The sequence below is a fragment of the Trichechus manatus genome, unplaced genomic scaffold, assembly GCF_000243295.1.
Source record: "Trichechus manatus latirostris isolate Lorelei unplaced genomic scaffold, TriManLat1.0 scaffold00127, whole genome shotgun sequence".
Taxonomy (NCBI): Eukaryota; Metazoa; Chordata; class Mammalia; order Sirenia; family Trichechidae; genus Trichechus; species Trichechus manatus.
Window position 1 is genome coordinate 3826630 of NW_004444063.1, and position 23135 is coordinate 3849764.

General features: G+C 37.8%; 1 protein-coding gene across 3 annotated transcripts in view; it reads right to left on the minus strand.

The window, feature by feature from the left end:
- DDX46 (DEAD-box helicase 46) overlaps window positions 1–23135 on the minus strand; it is a 73655-nt gene that overhangs the window by 14492 nt on the left and 36028 nt on the right. For all 3 annotated transcript variants that reach the window (XM_023738976.1, XM_023738975.1, XM_004384709.3), the window contains exons 14-18: window positions 16544–16708; window positions 15863–16025; window positions 8820–9013; window positions 6675–6812; window positions 6204–6353 (exon numbers count right to left, since the gene is read on the minus strand). In XM_023738976.1, coding sequence (XP_023594744.1) covers window positions 6204–6353; window positions 6675–6812; window positions 8820–9013; window positions 15863–16025; window positions 16544–16708 — 810 coding nt within the window. The remainder of the gene's footprint in view (window positions 1–6203; window positions 6354–6674; window positions 6813–8819; window positions 9014–15862; window positions 16026–16543; window positions 16709–23135) is intronic.

The window sequence follows — 23135 nt, forward strand, 5'->3', positions numbered from 1 at the left end:
TAAACCTGTTACCTTCTAAATCTCAAATGCACAGAAAAGCTTGTTCCGAGTTAAAAAATTAGATAAATTAATATACCATACCCGTTGCCATCTAGTCGATTCTGATCCATAGCAACCCTATAAGGACAAAGTAGAAATGTCCCGTAGGGTTTCCGAGGAGCAGCTGGTGGATTCAAACTGCTGACCTTTTGGTTAGCAGCCAAACTCTTAACCACTGCAACACCAGGGCCTCTAACTGTATGTAGTACTTTTAAAATATGGTTGCAAATTCTGTGATACTCTTCCCTCATAGCCTTCCCTTGAGTGAGGGCTGGCCTTAGTGACTTGCTTCTAATGGACAGAATAAAGTAGAAGTGATGGTGTGTGATTTCAGAGACTAGGCCATAAAAGGCACTGAGGTTTCCTCTCTCTCTCTCTTTCGGATCACTCATTCACTCATTCTGGGGGAAGTCAGCGGCCATGCTCCAAGCACACTCAGGCACAGCGGTGAAGAATTAGGCATCCTGCCAACATCAAAGTAAGTATGCCACCTTGGAAGCAGACTGTGCATCCCCAGTCAAGCCTACAGGCCTGGCCAACAGTTTGACTGCAACCTCATGAGACCCAAAATCGGAACCCTACGGCTGGGCCACTCTTCGCCTGACTCTCAGGAACTAAACGAGATTAACTGCGTATTGTTTAACCTGCGAAGCTTTAGGTTGCTTTGTTACACAGTAACAGAGAACTAAAACACAGGCTTTATTAAATTTTAACTCCGTGTGGTATACTAGAAAGAAATGGCATAAGGTTATTAGAAGACTTGGGTTCTAGTTCTGGAGCCCTCGTAATGCAATGGTTAACTGCTCACCTGCTAACCAAAAGGTCCGCAGTTTGAATCACCAGTCACTCCATGGAAGAAAGATGTGGCAACCTACTTCCGTAAAGTTTATAGCCTTGGAAACCCTGTGGGGCAGTTCTATTCTGTCTTATAGGTTGCTATGAGTCAGATTACCACCACTCCTCTGACAGTTTGTCTCACTGTGGTGGCTTGTCTACTGCTGTGATGGTGGAAGCTATGCCACTGGTATTTCAAATACCAGCAGGGTCACCCAGGGTAGGCAGGTTTCCGCAGTTTCCAGACTAAGACAGACTAGGAAGAAGGACCTGGCTGTCTACTGCTGAAAAAACTGGCCAGTAAAAACCTTACGAATAGCAGCGGACCACTGCTTGATACAGTGCCAGCAGATGAGGCCCTCACGTTGAAAGGTACTCAAAATACAACTGGTGAACAGCTGCCTCTTCCAAGTAGAGCTGACCTTAATGACGTGGATAGAATAAAGCTTTCAGGACCTTCATTTACTGACGTGGCATGACTCAAAATGAGAAGAGAACACCTGCAAACTTCCATTAATAATCAGAACGTGGAATGTATGAAGTATGAATCTAGGAAAATTGGAAGTTGTCAAAAATGAAATGGAACGCTTGAAGATATACATCCTAGGCATTAGTGAGCTTTTGAATCTGATAACCATATGATCTACTATGCCAGACACGTGAAGAGGAATGGCATTGTATTCATCATCAAAAAGAACATTTCAAGATCCATCCTGAAATACAATGCTGCTAGTGACAGGATAATATCCATATGCCTACAAGGAAGACCAGTATATATGCATGATAGAATTTTGCAAGACCAACGACCTATTCATTGGGAATACCTTTATTCAACAACATAAACACAACTTTACATTTGGACCTCGCCAGATGGAATATGCAGAATCGAACTGACTACATCTGTGGAAAGAGACAATGTCGAAGCTCAGTATCATCAGTCAGAATAAGGTCAGGGGCTGACTGTGGAAGAGACCATGAATTGCTCATATGCAAGGTTAAGCTGAAGCTGAAGAAAATTAAAACAAGCCCATGAGAGCTAAAGTTCGACCTTGAGTATATCCCACCTGAATTTAGAGACCATCTCAAGATCTGACAAACCGAACACTAATGACCAAACACCAGACGAGTTGTGGGATGACATCAAGGACATCATATATGAAGAAAGCAAGAAGTCATTAAAAAACAGGAAAGAAAGAAAAGACCAAAATGGATGTCAGAAGAGACCCTGAAAATTACTCTTGAACACAGAGTAGCTAAAGTGAATGGAAGAAAGAATGAAGTAAAAGAGCTGAACAGAAGATTTCAAATGATGGCTCAAGACAAAGAAAAGTATTACAATGAAAGTGCAAAGATCTGGGTTAGAAAACCAAAAGGGAAGAACGTGTTCGGCATTTCTCAAGCTAAAACAAATGAAGAAAAAATTCAAGCCTCGACTTGCAACATTGAAGGATTCTATGGGCAAAATATTGAATGACATAGGAAGCATCAAAAGAAGATGAAAGAAATACGCAGAGTCATTGTATCAAAAAGAATTGGTTGACGTTAAACCATTTCAGGAGGTAGCATATGATCAAGAACCAACAGTAACAAAGGAAAAGGCCCAACCTGCACTGAAGGAACTGGCGATAAACAAGGCTCCAGAAATTGACGGAATACCAATTGAGATGTTTCAACAAACAGATGCCAACACTGGAAGCACTCACTCATCTATGCCAAGAAATCTGGCAGCTACTTGACCAACCAGCTAGAAGAGATCCATATTTGTGCCCATTCCAAAGAAAGGTGATCCAATGGAATGAAGAAATTATTGAACGGTATCATTAATATCACACGCAAGTAAAATTTTTCCAAAGGTAATTCAAAACCTTTCACAACAGTACATCAATGGGGAACTACCAGAAATCCAAGCCAGATTCAGAAGAGGATGTGAAACGAGAGGTATCACTGCTGATGTCAGATCGATCCTGGCTGAAAGCAGAGAATACCAGAAAGATGTTTACCTGTGTTTTACTGACTGTATGGATCATTAAAAAAATCATATATAACACTGCAAAAACTGGGAATTCCAGAACACTTAATTTCGCTCATGAGGAGCTCTACATAGACCAAGAGGCAGTCGTTCAAACAGAACAAGGGGATACTGCATGGTTTAAAAGCAGGAAAGGCGTGTGTCAGGGTTGTATCCTTTCACTGTAGTTATTCAACCTACAACATACAGATGACACAACCTTGCTTGTGGAAAGCAAAGAGGACCTGAAGCACTTACTGATGAAGATTAAAGACTACAGCCTTCGGTATGGATTACACTTCAACATAAAGAAAACAAAAATCCTCACAACTGGACCAATAAGCAACATCAAAATACATGGAGAAAAAATTTATGTCGTCAAGGATTTCATTTTACTTGGATCCACAATCAATGCCCACAGAAGCAGCAGTCAAGAAATAAAAAGATGCATTGCAGTGGGCAAATCTGCTGCAAAAGACCTCTTTAAAGTGTTGAAAAGCAAAGATGTTACCTTGAGGACTAAGACACACCTGACCCAAACCACAGTATTTTCAATTAACTCATATGCATGTGAAAGCTGAATAACGAGTAAGGAGAACTGAAGAAGAATCCATGCTTTTGAATTTAGTGTTGGTGAGAATACTGAATATACCACAGACTGCCAGAATAACAAACAAATCTGTCTTGGAAGAAGTACAGCCAGAATGCTCCTTAAAAGCAAGGATGGCAAGACTTCGTCTCAGGTACTTTGGACATGTTATCAAAAGGGACCAGTCCCTGGAGGACGGTTGGTATGGGTCAGTGAAAAAGAGGAGGACCCTCAACGAGATGGACTGACACAGTGGCTGCAACAATGGGCTCAAGCATAATAATTGTAAGGATGGCACAGGACTCGGCAGTGTTTCGTTCTGTTGTACACAGGGTCTCTATGAGTAGGAACTGACTCAATGGAATCTTACAACGAGTCGGAATCAAGTCAACTGCAATGGTTGGACAGATTCTGCTCCTTAACTACTGGTGTAGTCCTGAACCAAATACTTGTTTTGGGCCCCAAGATCCTCAAATGACAGGACCAGACTGAATTCCTGATTTCCAAAATTTTGTTATGAGCTAATGTTTAAAGAGTATGTTAAAAAAAAGGTTCTATGATCAAATATGTTGAAAACTTTCTGGGTTAAACAAAGTTAAACAAGCTACTTAATTAAGGACCTTTCACAGCCTTTTATATACTGTGTGTTATACACGTATATATTGGGAGGGGGGTAGTGATACATACTAGGCAGATTTTCCAAAATTATTTTACTATACATCCTCTCTGAAGCTCATAGGACTTGAGTTCCAAAGAATACACTCTGTGAAACCCTAAACTTGCTGAACCCTAAGGGCCCCTCCTTGCTGCGACAGATAATGTGCCATGAGCTAAGAAAATGGGCTTTGAAGTAAGAATGAACTTGGTACAAGTCCTAACTTATCCTCATAATAGCTGTAGGTTATGGTTTGAGTTGTGTCTCCCAAAAATATGTGTTGTAAATCCTAACCCCTATAGCTGTGGTTGAAGCCCTGGTGGCACAGTGGTTAAGAGCTTGGCTGCTAACCAGAAAGTCGGCAATTCAAATCCACCAGCCGCTTCTTGGAAACCCTATGGGGCAGTTCTACTTTGTCTTACAAGGTCACCATGAGTCAGAACTGATTCAATGACAATGCAGGGTATTTGTTTGTTTGTTTTATACCTGTGGTTATAATCCCATTTGGGAACAGGTTTTCTTTGTTATGTTAACAAGATTGGTGCTGGGTGTGTCTTAAATCAATCTCTTTCGAGATTTTATAAAAGAGATCAAACTCGTAAGCAAAAAAAGCAGAGATGGTGGAAGAGAGATGCTAAGTCGCATGAAGATTGCCCAAGAGAAGAAGCACATAAAGAGACAAGGACCTTCCTCCAGAGCCAAGAGAGAGAAGCCTTCCCCTAAATCCACCACCCTTAATTCAGACTTCTAGCCTCCTAAACTGTGAGAAAATTTCCGGTTGTTAAAGCCACCCATTTATGGTATTTGTAACAGCAGCACTAGATAACTAAGACACTGTGTTACTCTGAAAAAGTTATTATTTCTAAGTTTCAGTCTCCTCACATATTAAATGGGAATACTCTTGAGTATCTACCTTATATAACTGCTGTGAGGGAATATATGAAATATTCCCTGTAAAGCACTTGGTACAGCACCTGGCACTTAGCACAAAACCAAATCAAACTCGCTGCTGTCAGTCAATTCTAACTCATAGTGACCATATAGGACAGAGTAGAACTGGCCCGTAGGGTTTCTTCCAAAGCTGTAATTTTTTATGGAAGCAAACTGCCACATCTTTCTCCTTCATGGCAGCTGGTAGGTTCAAACCAGTTAGCAGTCAAGCGCTTTAACCACTGCACCACCAGGGCACTTAGTAAGCACTCAATAAATGTTGGCTGTTATTATTATTAAGGATGTTTTATAACTATTAGGTCCCTGGGTGGCACAAACAGTATGTGCCTGACCACTAACCTAAAGGTTGGCAGTTTGAATTCACATAGCTGCACCACAAAAGAAAGACCTGGTGATCTGCTTCCATAAAGACTACACCCGAAAAAAACCCTTATGGGGCAGTTCTACTCTACAACACATGGGATCGCCATGAGTTGGCATCCACTTGATGGCAGCAGGTTTGGTTTTTTGGTTTTTATAACTACCGAACTGAAAAAGATAAAAACACTATTTGTGCCAATGTTGAATTAAAGGTGTGGAAGCCAGGAACTCACACTGCTACAGCCAAGTGCGCACTGACAATGTTTTTAAGACCAAACAGATACACCCTTTGACTTAGCAATTCTACTTACGAACTCACCCTCAAGACTTAATCCATGAGTGTGCAAAGATGAATGTACAATGAAGCGTGAAAACATGGGAATAATCCATATTTTGAAAAATAGGGTTTTGGCTAATTAAACTGTGAAAAATCCATACAACAAAATATTATGAAGTCATTAAGAATAATGTAAGGAAAAAAAGAATAATGTAAGGGTGAATTTACTAAAATAAAAAAAAATTTCAACATAGATTTTTGTAAAGAAGGTTATAAAGCAGTATGCACAGTGTGTTCTCATTTTTATAAAAATACACAAATACGAACATACGTAAATATATGTATATCCACAGAAAAAAGCTGGGGAAACTACACACACAAAAACACTTCCAGTGACTGGCTATCTCAAAAAGCATATGGCAAGACCTCCAGTACCAAAAGAACAACAGCTTTAACTGGCAAGAATGAGGCTTAGAACTACAATACTTACATCAACGGCAGCATCCTCATCATCTGAATCTTGCAGACCAAGAGCTGCCTTTTGTAACTTCTTCCTCTCATTAGCCAAAGCTTGTTCTGTTTCATCAAACTTGAATCCCTTACCAGAGAACCCACTACTCTTTTTAATTATCTTCCCCTCCTTTCAAGGAAAGACAAAAAAGTTAATTTTATAACAAAGACTTTTTAATATTTAGAAATTTGCTGCATTTAAGTATTTTTCAAGGCAGGATATGCCAGTATAACAAAAACACTTTATTTGAGCATGTGAGAAAGTGCAAGAGCTCTATGTAGACTACACAATATATTATTAAGCTCAAGCAAAAGGATTTTGTTTTCACTTTTTTTCTCTCTAAAGAGATCACTGAAAATAATCATATCAAGATTGATTTGTAATTATTAAACATTCAAGGTTTAGAACACATTAATGATTTACGTAAAAATAAGAGGTTAAAAAACTCACAGCTTTCTGTTGATCTTTGAAATCACTCCAAAGTTTCTCTAGATCAGGAGGCACCGAAGTCCCTGACAATTCAAGGGCTTTTATTATGTCACCAGCATAGCGAGCTTGATCTTCTGTGATAAAAGTATAGGCATAACCCTAATGAATGATGAAAAAGTGGAACTATTAGATATTAACAAGATGAAACCTGCTTAGATCACAAGTAAGATAAAATCTGAACCACCTTTATTAATAAATCCTCTTAAGACTGAAGCCATTATTAAAGCATTTTAAAGGACACAGAGTCCTGCTACATTCTTTAATGGTTCAAAGTGAAATATCTAAGTTTAATATTTAAAAACAGGTTAAGCAAAAATGGACCATTTCTAATGTTTTTATTGTTGTTGTTATGTGCCACTGAGTCTATTCCGACTCATTGCAACCCTGCCCCACAGGATTTTCTAGGCTGTACGTAATCTTTATGGGAGCAGATCGCCAGGTCTTTTCTCCCTCCAAGTGGCTGGTGGGTTCAAACTACCAACCTTTCAGTCAGCAGTCGATCGCTTAATCATTACACCACCAGGGCTCCTAATTTCTTTATACGTAAGTACAAACATTTCTGATTTTATATAAATGCACAGTTGTGTTGTCATATTAGTTTTCTTTCTTATTTTTACTTTTTGCTTGCACCCCCTTCCACAACTACCTACCACACCACCTCACCCAAGCTATCCCATATTAACTTCCTAGTATGTATCTTTCCAGATTTTTCTCTAAGACCAATCAATAAAATATATCAAAAAAATTATGTATAAATGTAATCTGATTGATAATATTTTAAAAATGAGTTGTTTTATATACTTGTTTATTTTTATAACCGTTTTACAAAAATGAGATCAGCTGCATTGCCTCCCTGGGATTCTCTAAAGGCTAAGGCCTCACACACCTCCTGTAGCCTAAGGAGTCTTTTGGTTCATCCAAGAGAAAGACTGAAGCTGGAAGTACAGAGGCAGCAAAACACACTCAGGTTGCCAACACTAAATATGCTGTCCCTACCTGTGGATTCTTACAAATTTTCAAACGTGATTTAAGATTTTCTTCCCACATATTCATGGAATCTGACCTTCCGCCTGCTTTTGTACTGCCCATAAGCTAAGAATGGTATTTACATTTGTATACGGTTGTGTACGTGCGCATACACGTATGTGACAGAAACTGTACGTGGCCCACAAAGACTAAAATATTTAATACCTGGCCTTTTACAGAAAGTTTCCCAATTCTTCAGAATACCTCAGATTAAAACAATTAATGCATCACTAGTTATTCCTCATCTATAAAACTGGATTAGAGTGACTCAAAGGTATTCTGTAAGGATAAAATGAGATGATATATGTAAAGAACTTAGAACAGTGTTTGGCATATAAGTACTCCAGAACTCTCAGCTGTTACTATTATTACGGCTTTAGTATGCTGAGAGGTCCAGGGCTGTAATATCAACCACATCATGGTCAATGTCTCCAATAACTGATGCCTTGAGTTAGATCTATATAGTTAACAGAATACGCCTGAATCAAACAATATATATGACATGTATACGTGTACACACACACACACACACACACACATTTTATGATCCCACATTTTTAAAAAAGCAGTGAAAAATACAAAACTATATACGTGCATATATGTTGTTATTAGGTACTGCTGAGTCAGTTTCGATTGACAGTGACCCCATAGGACAGAGTAGAACTGCCCCACAGGGTTTCTAAGAAGCAGCTGGTGGATTCGAATTGCCGACCTTTCAGTTCGCAGCCAAGCTCTTAACCACTACGCCACCAGGGCTCCATATATACATATAGATATATATGTGTGTGTGTCTGTGTGTGTGTCTATATAGAAATTTTTATTGGGGAGTAAAAAAGACTAAAAAGGAACACAAACTATTAACATATTTGCCTAAGAGAGCAGCTAGGTATCTGATAATTTTAACAATACTCTGACCTGTATGTGTATATAAATGATTAACATTAACTGTTTCCCCCACTCTACTGATTAAGGGTTTTCAAAGGTAGTCTCATAACTCCTATTACCTACTCCTTAAAGTACTAAAGAAATACCTATAGTTTCATATAACAGAAATCAACTTTAAAAAACTTTTTTTTTTACTTTGTTGCCTGCTCTTCCAGTTCGTCCTGCTCTGTGCACATAATCTTCATAATGGTTGGGGCAGCTGTAATTTACTACAAGAATCAGATGTTTCACATCCAGACCTCGGGCAGCAACAGAGGTGGCCACAAGAAGTTTGCAGGTCCCATTTTTAAAGTCATTTATGATGCTGTCTCTGTCATATTGATCAATACCTGCAAGTAAATTAAAGAGTTGTAAAGAAAAGAGCTCAAATTAAATTTTCCATTTCCTCTAACACTCAGAGAAAGAAGCTAAACAGAGACGAAAGAACAAATTAAACTTACACTGACTACTTCCAATTTGTAAAACAGGAAATAAAAGACTAAGGAAATTTAATGACAAGATGAAAGTTACTGCTATCAACTTAATTATGAATCTTCCAAATCTGCCCTTGTTTTTGCCCCCTTTTCTTTGGTAGAAGGCTTATAATTGCAGAGGCCCAACTTTCAGAATCACAAACCAAAACCTGTTTGGGGAGCAAAAGGAGAAAAGGCAGGAACAATCAGCCTATACTGACAGGATTCAGATCTCTCTCGTAGGTTTAGAGTCTTGCTACTTAGTGTTGTCCAAGGATCAGAAGCCTCAAGGACCAGAAATATTAGTAGAATCCCTGGGAAACCGTTAGAAATGCTGAATCTCACAGCCTCTCCAAACCATCTGAATCACAATCTGCATTTTAACAAGAACTTTAGTTAATTACATATGCATGCTAAACTTTGAGGAGCACTAAAAAGTACCCAAGTGGAGCTCTCTGAAATACCTGACACAAAGAGCCTCAGGATGACTGACAAAACAGAGCATAGAATACCAAAATGCTAATATTACTAGATGCCCAGGCCAGAAATATATTCCATGAGGTGCCCAGGGATCCCTGGTAATAGAGAAAGGAATGGAATAAATTCTTAAATGTTAACACTTGAAGCAGAAGATACTCTTAAGATTTCATAAAAAATCTGGGTTTAACATAACACAGAATATTTAGTATCTAAATATTTATCAATAGAAACTTAAATCACTACCTAAAATTTTAAAAGTACTCTTCAAACACTGATTTAGAGAAAACATCTGGTATTATATCAAAGAAACTGGGCTCTAACACTGGACCCAAAAATCTCGTAAGAAAAAGAATCAGTACCAATATAAATTTAACTTTATAATTAAGACACCAAAACTTTTACTTAACAAGCCTAAGGAATCCTGACTATCAACCCAAGTGCATATATTTGATTCCTCATAATCAAATATGTTTACTAAAGCATGTGGGTGCCTACCCAGCAACCATAAACCCTCCTCTTTTTTTTTTTTATTTTTTATTTTTTGTTGTTGTTGAGAATATATACAACAGAACATACACCAATTCAACAATTTCCACATATACAATGCAATGACACTGATTACATTCTTCAAGCTGAGCAACCACTTTCATCTACCTTTTCCGATTGTTCCTTCCCACTAACATAAACTCACCGCCCCCTAACTTTCCTATCTAATGTTTCAAGTTGCTGTTGTCAATTTGATCCCATGTAGATAGTTTTTAAGAAAAACACAATGCTCAAGGCAGATATTCTTTACTAGTTAAGCTAAACTATTGTTTGATTTAAAGAAGACTTCTGGGGATATTTTTGGCTTAAAGATTATCTCAGGGTAATAGTTTTGGAGGTTCATCCAGCCTCCGTGGCTCCAGAAATCTGGACTCCATGAGAAGCTGAAATTCTGTTCTGCATTTTCCCCCTTTTAACAAGGATTCTTCTATAAAATCTTTGATCAAAACATTCAGTAATGGTAGCCGGGCACCATTCAGGTCTTCTAGCCTTATGGCAAAGAAGGCTGTTGTTCACGGAGTTAATTAGCCACACATTCCATTTCCTCCTCCTATTCCTGACTCTCCTCCTTCTTCTGTTGCTCCAACTCTCCTGCTTTTTAATCTAACCCCGGTTTTGTTCACAAATCCACCCAATACATGGTGAATATATCAAATGGGAGGTGAGCATAACTCTCAGTCTCAAGAGGTTTAATCCAGCCCTTCTCAAACTTCTGTGCTCAGAACACCTTTAGATTCTTAAAATTAATAAAGACTCAGAAAGCATTAGTTTAGGTACGTTATTTCCTGATATTTACCAGAAGTTATAACTGAGAAAATTATAAAATATTAGTTAAAAAATAACAATAATAAAGCCATTATATTTTAAAATAAAAAATGTTTTTGTGGAAAATAACTTTTCCTAAGCATAAATGGAAACCCTGGTGGCATAGTGGTTAACAGCTACAGCTGCTAACCAAAAGGTCGGCAGTTCGAATCCATCAGGTGCTCCCTGGAAACCCTATGGGGCAGTTCTACTCTGTCCTATAGGGTCGCCATCAGTCGGAATCGACTTGACAGCAACAGATTTGGTTTTTTTGGTAAGCATAAAATAATTTATTAAGACAAACGGCATTGTTTGTAAATCTCGTTAATGTCTGGCTTAACAAAAGATGGCTGGAGTCTCATATTTCTTCTGCAGTCAAAACCTGTTGCAATAGAACATGTTACATTGCCTCCGGAAAACTACACTGTACCCTCATGAGAGAATGAAAGTGAAAAAGGCAGATAACATTGTGGGATTATTATGAAAATATTTCTGACATCACAGACACCATGAAAGGGTCTTAGAAACCCTCAGGATCCCAGGACCATACTTCAAGAACCATTAATCTTTCTGAATCCCCGACCTCTTGCCCATAAATGATTTAGGTATAAACATGTGATGCAATTCTATCCAAACAGATAAAAGGGAAAGTATAGACAGGGGCTTACGGGAAATTTTTTCCTTACTTATAAACACACATACACATTTCCGCAATATAGAAGCCCTCATTGGACCAACCCTCCTGTAGATAGTAACTATGAACTCTGGACAAAATATAAAAAACAACTACTTGAGTGCACTAGAGAGTAACTAAAAGCAGCCAGAAACTGGAAAGGAGTTGAGACTTGGAAGAATATAATGACACTGGTTGAGTCTACAGGGTTTTATTAATTTACTTTTTAAAAGACTTTTTGCCTGGGCAGTTCAGGTAAGGAAGTCAAAACTTGAATAGAAACTCAGACATGAAAAACCAGAAGAAAGAGTTCAAGACAAACTTACGACCTGAAAAGAAGAGATAAATCTCGAAAAGAACCATAGAGCAAGTACCATCAATTGTGCACATAAACTCTACTCAATAGCTGGCTGACCACTAAACTACACATATATAGGGCATACTCCAAGAACCCAACTATGGCTAAAAGAAATCAACAGAGATTTGAGATGTTGTCCATTACAATGAAGACGGAGTTTGAAATTTGGGTCCAGCAAAGTTAATGGTCTACTAAAAAAAAAAATTCAATACTCCTGAGGGGACCATAAGAGAATCCAGAGTCTCTACACTGCATCATTCGCAAATCTAGTATACAAACCAAAATTACTAGAAATCCAAATAACAGGAAAACATAAAAGCAAAATAAAGGACAACAAATGTAGACTGACATCAAAATGACCCAGGTGTCATAATCAGCAAAAAACTTTAAAGCACTTATTAAAACTATGATCAAAGAAATTTTTTTAAAAAGCTCATAATGTATGAATAGAGAAACAAGAAATTATAAAAAAGAACCAACTGGAAAGTCTAGAACTAAAAAACACAATAACTGAATTTAAAATTTTACTAGATCAGCAGCAGAAGGGCGATGGCAAAAGATCAATGAACTTTAAGACAGAGTCAAAGAAATTATCCAATATGAATTAGAAAACAAAACTGAACAGAGTGTTAGTGGTATGTGAGATGATACCAAAAGATCAAACACAAATAATAAAAGTTCCAAAGTGAGAGGAGAGAATAGGACAGAAGAAAAAAAAAGAAGTAACATCAAAGAATTTCCAAATTTGGCACAAGACATACATTTACAGATTCTAGAAGCTCAGTGAACTCAAAGCATAATAAATACAAGGAAAATCATAACTAGATACATGCACCATATTACCCAGCAATCCCACTACTGAGTATCTACCCTTTGAGAAATAAAAACTTAGGTTCACACAAAAACCTGTACATGAATATTTAATAGTAGCTCTATTCAAAACTGTGAAAAACTAGAAACAATCCAAATATCCTTCAAAGGATGAACAGATACACAATAGTACATCCATAAATGGTATTACTACTCAGCAATAAAAATAAATGAACTATTGATACATGTTAACAACCTGGATGAATCTCAAAGTCATTATGCGGAGTGAAAGAAGTCAACTGCAAAAAGTTATATATTGTAGGATTCCATTTACATGACATCTTGAAAAGACAAAACTATTAGGAAGGAGAAGAGATAAATAGTTGTCAAGGAATGTTAAGGGTGGGAGAGAGATAACTTTACAATAGTTATCTTTATAGGGATAGGATGAGGTGGGTGATGGAACTGTTCTATATCCTGATTATGGTGGTGGTTACGTGAATCTAAACACGTAACAAAATTTACAGACCTGTACACCAGAGGCAGGCAAATGTTTTCTGGAAAAGACCAGGTTAACAATAATTTTAGCTTTTACTCTGCCACTGTAGCTTGAAAACAGCCATAAACAACATGTAAATGAATGTATGTGTTCCAATAAGATTTTATTTACAAAAACAGGTGGTAAGCCAAGTTTGGCTCACAGACCATTGTTTGCTAAACTCTGCTGTACACCAAAAGAAAAAAATTTCAATTTTCTTGTATGATAACTTTAAAAAATAAATTAAAAACAAAAATCACACTTAATAAGATCAAGTTAAACTGCTGAAAAGCAAAGATAAAAAAGAGTATCTTGAAAACAGAGGACAAAAGTCACATTACAGGAATGGAGGCGGCAATATGAATTTTTGCTGACTTTTCATTGTGAACAATGGAGCCAAAAAGACAGTGGAGCAACAACAAAAAAGACACTCAAATGACATCTGTAAAGTAACAAAAGAAATAAACTGTCAATAAGAATGTGATAGCCAGTGAAAATATCCTTCAAGCAAACTAAAAATATTTTTTAGATAAAGAGAAGCAAAGAGAATTTTTCCCCAGCACACCTGTAATACAAGAAATGCTAAATATTCTTCAGGATAATGGAAATCAATTCCATATGGAATCTAGATCTCCTGAAAGAAATGAACACTAGAAATGGCAAACATATAGGTAAATATAAGACACTATTTTAAAATTTAATTTCTTTAAAACTGACTCTTTAAAGCAAAAATTATAACATTGAATAAGGGATTATAATGTATGTAGATGTAATACATAAAACAACTATAGCATAAAAACCATGATAGGCATGAAGATGATAAATGGACATTAAATTAACACAAAATTCTTACATTTTACATGAAAAGGTATAATATCAACTTGAAGAAAACTGTGAAAAGTTTAGGATGTATATTATAATCTCTGAGAGCAACCATTTAGAAAATAATGCAAAGAGGAACAGATAAAAAGCCAACAGAGAAATTAAAATGGCATTTAAAAAACTACCCAAATTATCCAAAAGAAGGCGAGAAAGCAGGAACAGAACAAAAACAGATGGGACAAAGAGAAAGTAAGTAGTAAAATGATAGACCTAACACCAATCGTAACCAAGCATATTGATAGTTATACTAAATGTAAATGGACAAATACTCCAATTAAAAGGCAGAGGTTGTCATAATAAATTATAAAAAGAAAGATCTAACTATATATGGTCTACAACTGATGGGCTTGAATTATACAGACAGAGATATGTTGAAAAGAAAAACACATACCAGACGAACAGTAAGGATAAGAAGGCTAGAGGAATTACATTAATATTAGATAAAGTAGAGTTTAAGAAATAGATTACCAAAGATAAAAAGGAACATCTCATAAAGACAAAAACGTTCAATTAGGCAAGAAGACATAGCAATCACAAATGTGTATACAACCAATAACCAAGGTTTACAATACATGAATCAAAAAAATGACAGAAGACAGAAATAGACAAGTCCACAGTTATAGTCGAAGATTTTGACATCTTGCTTCCACCGACTTCTAAAACTACACAAACATTCAGCAAAGACAGAAGATCATGTGAGATGATATTCTCCCATCAAGACGTGAGTCTATGCCTCCATCCTCTTGAATCTGGGCCAGTCCTATGACTACTCTGTTCAATAGAATATGGAGGAAGTAAAAGCTCTGCCAGTTCCCAATATCATCCTTAACTGGACTGACAGCTTTCAGTTCTTGCCAATTGGCCAAGCAGCCTCATGGAGAGGCCCAGAAGGGAAAGAACCAGGGCCCCTGGCCAATAGTATGACTGAGCTCCCAGTCAGCAGCCAGCATCAATTTGTTAGCCACATAAGTGAGTCAAATTAGAAGCGGATCCTCAGCCCCAACTGAGCCATCCCAGCAGACACAGCATGAAAGACAGACTACATGGACCAGCTGAGCTCTGCTCAAATTGCAGATTCATAAGCAAAATAAATGACTGTTGCTGTTTTAAGCCACTAAATTTGGGGTAATTTGTTACAGAGCCATAGATAACCAGAACACCTGGTTAATGAGAATTATTCAAACTCTCTGTTCCATATGTTCGGTGTTCTAAGTCCCACATATATGTAACAATGGTGATGTTACACAGAAATTAAAACATTACTTTACAATTTCAATTTAAAGTTTTCAATTAAAGCTCTACAAATCACGAAAACTTCTAGGCGTCATGTTACAATAGAAAGTGTAACGTGAGGAGTCAGAAGATTAAGTTTAATTCCTCTTTAGCTGTTGAATAGCTACGGAATTTGGCCAGATCAATATATTTTTGCCTTATTTTCTTCATCACTAAGATGGGGTAATAATAATGCTTAGCCTCAAAGAGCTGTTGTGAGGAAAAACTGAGACAGATTACATAAAATTTAGTACTAAATCATCAGAAACAAAGTAATTGTTATCATTCAGAACACGGCACAATGCTTATTAACAAGTTAAATATTTAACAGATATTTCACAGGTGAATGAAAGTAAATACTACCTCCGTGAAGAGACATGCAAGGATAAGATGCTCTCATTAAATCTTTCAGAAGACCATCAGCATGTTCCTGCTTGTCCACAAATATAATAACCGATCCTGATTCTTGATAATGGCCTAGAAGCTCAAGTAACTTCAAGAATTTCTTCTCTTCTTCAATCACAATCTGAAAACACCAAATTATACCAAGTGTAAATAGAGTGAAAATGCAAATCCACCCCTTGCAAAGAAAATATTCATTTTATTGTGATGAATGAATAAACGACATCATCTTGGTACATCTTTAGGAAGGGCTGGGAAAATGCTGGTTTTACATGGTAAACCAGTAAGACCAAAAAAAAAAAAAAAAAAAGTAACTTTCAAAGAACAAGAGACTTGCAAATGTGGGCAAAATGATCATCTGTTCTCTCTGCCTTTTTTAACTTCACATCCTATGAACCAAAGAATAAGATAGGTATTTCTATCTACCAGCTCACCACTTCTGGTGGGAAAAATGAAAAAGAACATTTTAAAGAGTTCCATGGGCTAGCACATTCAAGCATATCTGATAATAAAAGCTGCAGTTGAGGTATACTACTTAATTTTAAAAATAATCTGCCTACCTCACAAACAATGACCCCCCAAAAATTACACACACTACCTAAACACCAAGGGGATTAGGGACACCCTAAAGGCAGTACTCACCACTTGTTGTTCCACATCTGAGCAAACCACACTCCTGCCTCCAACCTGCACTTCAATGGGTTTACTCAGGATTCTACGAGCCAAAGCCTCCATAGCTCTGGGGAAAGTAGCTGAAAACATAACTGTCTGTCGATCAGGACGGACATTATCCACAATGCGCATGACCTGAAGAAACATTACAAATAAATATGGTGAGTGTAGACTCCAAACATTATAAAATACTGAAACTAAGTAGAAAGAACTTTTGGGCATACCTACATCAGAGACCTTTCAACTTGTTACTTTAGAGTATCACAGCTGATTTCCCCACTAATTTGCTCCTGTCACCTGTTAACCCGTTGCTATCAAATCAATTCTGACTCATAGCAACCCAACAGGACAGAATAGAACTGCCCTGTAGTGTTTCCTAGGCTGTAATCTTTACGGAAGCAGAATGCCACATCTTTCTCCCATGGACCACCTGGTGGGTTCGAACAGCCAACCTTTTGGATAGCAGCCAAGCACTTAACCACTGTGCAACCAGGGCTCCTTGCGCCTCTCACAGTTCCCCCATATCGAGAAATGGCAACTGTAGTCATCCAGATGCTTAAGTCAAAAATCTAGGAATCATCCTTGACTACTCTCTCTTCTGTCATGTATCTCACACCCAACACACATCAATAAATTCTGTAGTCTCTATCCTAAAACTATATGAAAAACACAACCACTCTCCACTGCTATCACTTCTTTCCTTCATTAATGCAAGATATTTTTACCAAACACCCATTAGGTACCAGGCATTGTTCTAAGATCTAGGAATACACACTAACAATAGAAAAAAACTTCTGTCTTCAAGGACCCTACATTCTAATGACGGTGGACAGATTAAACATATATTATGTGTCAAATGGTGATAAGAGCTACAGAAAGAAATAAAACAATGATGGTAGACAGAAACTAGTGAGGAGGTGGAGTGCGGGCATCTATTGCCTCAGTGCAAATAGAGCCCTAGAGAAATCAGGGAATCCTGGGTTTCTTGTGGTGCCTGGTATAAACAGGAAAAATGACATAATGAAGAAGATTACTGACAGTGGTTTCAAGGCAGATAATGGTGAGTGCTGGCAAAATGAGAAGAGTGAAGATCTTACCAGGAACACAGAGTTCTGGAGCCACATTTCCAATCCTACCAAGATGACAGAGTCTGGGAAAGGGGTGATCTTATCCAAGGCAACTGGAACTCCTGGATTCCTAGTCCAAGCCTCCAGCATCTCTCATCTGGATTATTTCAACACTCTTCCTGCCTTTAGTCCCACTCCATCTCACATCTATTCTCCACTCAGCAGCCAAAATGATGGTTTTAAAACATGTGTCAGGATAAACCCTGAAAACATTATGCTGAGTGAAATAAGCCAGATATAAAAGGACAAATATTGTATGATACCACATATATATGAAATATCTACAATAGGGAAAGGCATAGATAGAGACCAAACGTTATTAGTGGTTACCAAAGGCTAGGAGTATGGAATGGGAGTTATTGCTGACGGGGTACTGAATTTGTTTGGGGTGTTATGAATTCTTGGAAAGGGTAGTGGTGATGGTAGTGCAACACCGTGAATGTAACTAATGTCACTGAATTGTGCAGTTAAAAATGGTTAAAACAGCAAACTTTTTGTATGTATTTCACCACAATAAAATTTTAAAAAAAAGCGCATCAGTGCTTTCAGTTAAAAACTATTAATTAACCACATACATTTACTTCTCTTCCCTTGAAAAACCCTTGTAAAAGTTACAGTATAGGTTTTGTTTTGTTTTTTTTTAAACTGACACAAGCCAACAAAGACAAAGAGAAGACAAGAATACAATAAAACCTACGAAAGCTGGAACTTGTGTTAGACAGCCATCTGTCAGAGAAGGAAAACTCAAATATTTTCCACTGAAACCCTGTCAAAGGTAAAAAACTTGTGAGACCCAGAAAAACAAGGTAGTCCCATCAAGTTCTGGCTCTCATAGGTTTCACTGTAGTAGCAACAACATTTGGATTAAGTGGTACCTGACTTAGTAGACCCAAGAAAGCTGAAGTCTAAACTGGAAAACTAGACTTTCAAGAGGTGGCTTCCTTCACACTCTACTTTGTTCCTCTTCTTCAGAAGGGTTACTCATCACACCCTGCTCGTCATATACATTTTGAGTATCAATTTAGGTCCTCTTTATAATGTTTTCTAATGAAGTTTCATAATTTCCTCCAGCTATATCTTCTACGGAAACCCTGGTGGCGCAGTGGTTAAAAGCTATGGCTGCTAACCAAAAGGTCAGCAGTTCGAACCCACCAGCTGCTCCTTGGAAACCATACGGGGCAGTTCTACTCTGTCCTATAGAGTCTCTATGAGTCGGAATCAACTCAACAGCAACAGTTTTTTTTTGGTTTAATATCTTGTACATGTTTTATCAGGGTTTTTTTTTTTTTTTATGCTGTTGTAAATGATGTATTTTTTAAAGTAGATTTTCTAACTTGCTGGTAACTGATATGTAAATATTTTTTGTTTACTGACTTTATATCCGAAAACTATACTGGTCTCTTATCAATTCTACCCATTCATCTGTAAAGTGGTTAAGAGCTCGGCTGCTAACCAAAAGGTCAACAGTTTGAATCCACCAGCCGCTCCTTGGAAACCGTACGGGGCAGTTCTACTCTGTCCTATAGGGTCACTATGAGTTGAAATTGACTTGACAGCAGTAGGTTTTTTTGTTGTTGTTGTTCTACAAAGATAGTTATATTAGCTGCAAATAAACTTGTTTTTTCGTTTCCAAACATTATACCTTTCTCTGACTTACTGTGCTATGCTGGCTAGAACCTCCAATAAAACGTTGAATAGGTACTAACTGTTTTACTTTGTTTCTTGTATTAATAGTTTCAGAATTTCACCATTAAGTATAATCTTTACTGTAGGCTTTTTTGTAGATACTCTATATGAAATAGGAGAGTTTTCCCACTAGTCTTAGTTAGCTAGGACAATTTTTAAATCATGGGTGAATTTTTATCAAATGCTTCTTCTACATCATTTGAGTTGGTGATACAGTTTTTCACCTTTACTCTGGTAATAAGATGGATTATACTACCTGACTTTCTAATGTTAAACCAACCTTGCATCCTAAGGATAATACTAACTTGATTATTTATTGTCTATTTTAAGCACTGTTATATTTGGTTCACTAGTGTATTTTTTTAGAGTTTCTGAATCATGAGCTAAGCTGAACTGTGACATATCTTGCCTAATTCTGATATCAAGATTACACTGGCCTATAATACGGTACAGCCACTATGGAAAAAGAGAGTTGGATAATTTCTTAAAAAGTTAAACGTAAGTTTACCATACAATCCAACAGTTCTACTCTTTGGTAACCACCAAAGAGAAATGAAAACATATGTCTACCAAAGACTTCTACACAGGTGTTCACAGCAGCATTATTCCTACTAGCCAAAAAGTCTATAAACAACCAAAATGTCGATCAACTGGTGAATGAATAAACAAAATGTGGTGTAACTCCATACAACGGAACACTATTCAGCAATAAAATAGAATAAAGTACAGATACATGCTATGACATAGACAAACCTCAAAAACATCATGCTAAGTAAAAGAAGCCAGACACATCAGACCATATATTGTATGATTCAATTTATATGAAATATCCAGAGAAGTCAAATCTATAAAGACAGAAAGCAGATTAGTGGTTGCCTGGAGCTTAAGTGGGAACAGGAAGGGACTACAAATGGGCACAAGGGATCTTTTTGGGTAATGCTTGTGTTCTAAAACTAGATTGTAGTGATGGCTACACAACTCTGTAAATATACTAAAGACTACTGAACTGTACACTTAAAATAGATGAATTTTATGGTATATAAATTTTATCTTAATAACCCCAAAAAACCTGTTGCTGTTGAGGCAATTCCAACTCATGATGACCCTACAGGACAGAGTAGAACTGTCCCATAGGGTTTTCAAGGAGCAGATGGTAGATTCGAACTGCTGACCTTTTGGTTAGCAGCCGTAGCTCTTAACCACTGTACCACCAGGGCTCCACAGCCATCCTAGTGGAAGTGAAATGATATTTCATTATAGTAATAAAGTTCTTTAAAAAAATAAAACATTATACTGGTCTTATAGAATAAACTGGTGAGCAGTCCTTTTTAAAAAATGCTTAAAATATGACTGAGACTATATTATTTGTTCCTTGAATATGTGTTAGAACTTGCCAGTGAAATACAAAGGTGTTTTCCTTGTGGGGAAATTAAAACAATTTCTTTATTGAACATAAGATATCTAGATTTTCTTGTTCTTGACTCTGTTTCAGCTAAAGGTTTCAAATGTATTGGCATAAACAAAAACAACATGCAGAAAAAATACTATACAGGGATATGAAAATTTCAAAGAACTACTACCAATACGGACAGTGATATAAGAAATTTTTGCATCTATATAACTAGAACAAGATGACATTAAGAGAAATACTCAGAGAACAAAAACGACCTTTTAGAAATTAAAACTCTGAAAGCACAATTTAAAAATTCAACAGAAAGGCTGAAAGGGTAAAGTCAGAAAATCTCCTAGTACAGCGAAATGACAAAGAGGTGGAAAATACTTAAGAAAAAGTAAGAAAATTAAAGAGCGAATCTAAGAGGTTCAACATTCAAACTGTAAGTTCCAGAAAACAGAAAGAAGGAAATTGTCAAGGAAATAACTCAAGAGGACTTCCAGCAAAATGGTGCTCTAGGCAGAAGTACCACACCGTCCCTCCACAGCAAAGATCCGAAAAACTAAGCCGAACAGAGAAAACAACAATCCTGAAACCCTAAAACATCAAATGAAGAGATAAAGACCTCAGCCAAGCACCAAATGGAGTGAGAAAACTGACAGAGAATGGAGAGCGAGGAGAGATTCACGCAGAGGTCCCCTATCAGCTACCGCAGCGTGGATCCGCTATCTTGGACTCCTATCGAAGACCAGCCAACAGGGGGTATGAGAAAACAGCTTCACGGAGCTTCCAGCAGGAAACAAAACAAACGGTAATTTGCAATATACACTTTCACACCCCCCACCCTGCGTCACCCCCACTTGGCCTCCTCTGCTTCCCGTGGCCACAATCTCGTCTGGGAAGCACCAGCTGCTTGGATTCCACCCACCCGAACAGGCCAGCTCTCCGAGTGCCATTTGTTTGCTGCTGGTGTTGCTTTTTTACAGCTTCTTTTGATTTCTTCATTACCTCTCACGACCTCCCCCTCCTTTGGCTCAAACACCTGGCTCTGTGCACCAACTTCGCTTCTTCCTGAGGGGCTGTGGAGCTCCGTTCGAGTGTGGAGCTGCTTCCCGGTCTGGGCTGCCACGCTGGTGGGATCGTGGGACTTTTGTTTGTTTGTTTGTTTTCGTTTCCTTTTCTTGAGTTTGGAGCCCGTTCTGTCCAGGCGGTACTGCGTGGCTTGGAACTACCCCCTAGGCTTCCACAGACGTGCAGAGAGATCCCTGAGAGCATTTCTTTTCTCGTTGTTTTCTTTTTTTTTTTCTTTTTTGGGGGCTTTTCTTGTTCTTTTTTTTAATTTTAATTTCTTTTGTTTTCTTTTCCCTCTTTTTGTTTTTCCTCACTACTGAGTTTCTCGCCTCTCTATATCTTCCTTCTCTTTCTGTTCCCTGAATACCTGCAATTGTATACCTCTACGCCTTCCAGCCAGGCTGTACTACAACACCTGAGAACAACTTCCCCAGACCTCATAGCCACACCGGTGGGATCCCTGGGAACTTTGCTCTTCTTTTCCCTTTCCAATTTTTATTTATTCATTCTTTTCTTTTTCTTCCTCTTCCCCTTTTTGTTTTTCTCCATTTCAGAGTCTCTCATCTCTCCACTCCAACGGCAAGTTCCCCTAGCATTCTTTTCTGTTTGTTTGTATGCTTTTGGCTCCTGTTCATCTCTCCTCTCTCCCATATCCATCTTAGCTCCACACATAACAATCTCCCCGCTGCATCCTGCCTACCTGCACCATGTGCTTGACATCACACCACCAAGCAGCACAGGCACGGCCTACTGGAACCTGCCCTGCACTGACTAACGACCCGCCGTCATGGTTGCAGTAAGTGCCACAACCTGTCCCAGTAACTCCTCTTCAGCTAGAACTGCCCTGCCGTACCATATCTGAGTGACTGACCCTGTCAATTAGAGAAGGAGGCGAAAAGTACTGTGCCCAACGACGAGCAAACAACAAAGAACACACAGTCCGCCTGCTCAGACATACGCAAATTAAAAAAAAAGGGATGAAACAAACAAGTCTACAATCAATAAACGAGAAAAATAACTACTGAATGCCCCGAAGACAGCAGACAATATAAAAACATTTACAAAAACAGGACAGGATGGTTCCAGTAGGCGTCCAAAATGAAACACCAGATGACTCTCCAGTGGAAGAAAAGGCACTAGAACTACCAATAGGGAATTCAAATCTCTAATACTAAGAATTCTCCAAGAGCTGAAGCAAAAAGCAGACAAAAATGAGGAAAAAACTGACAAATTCATGGAAACTACACACAAAAAACTGGAAGAATTCAGGAAAATAATGCAAGAA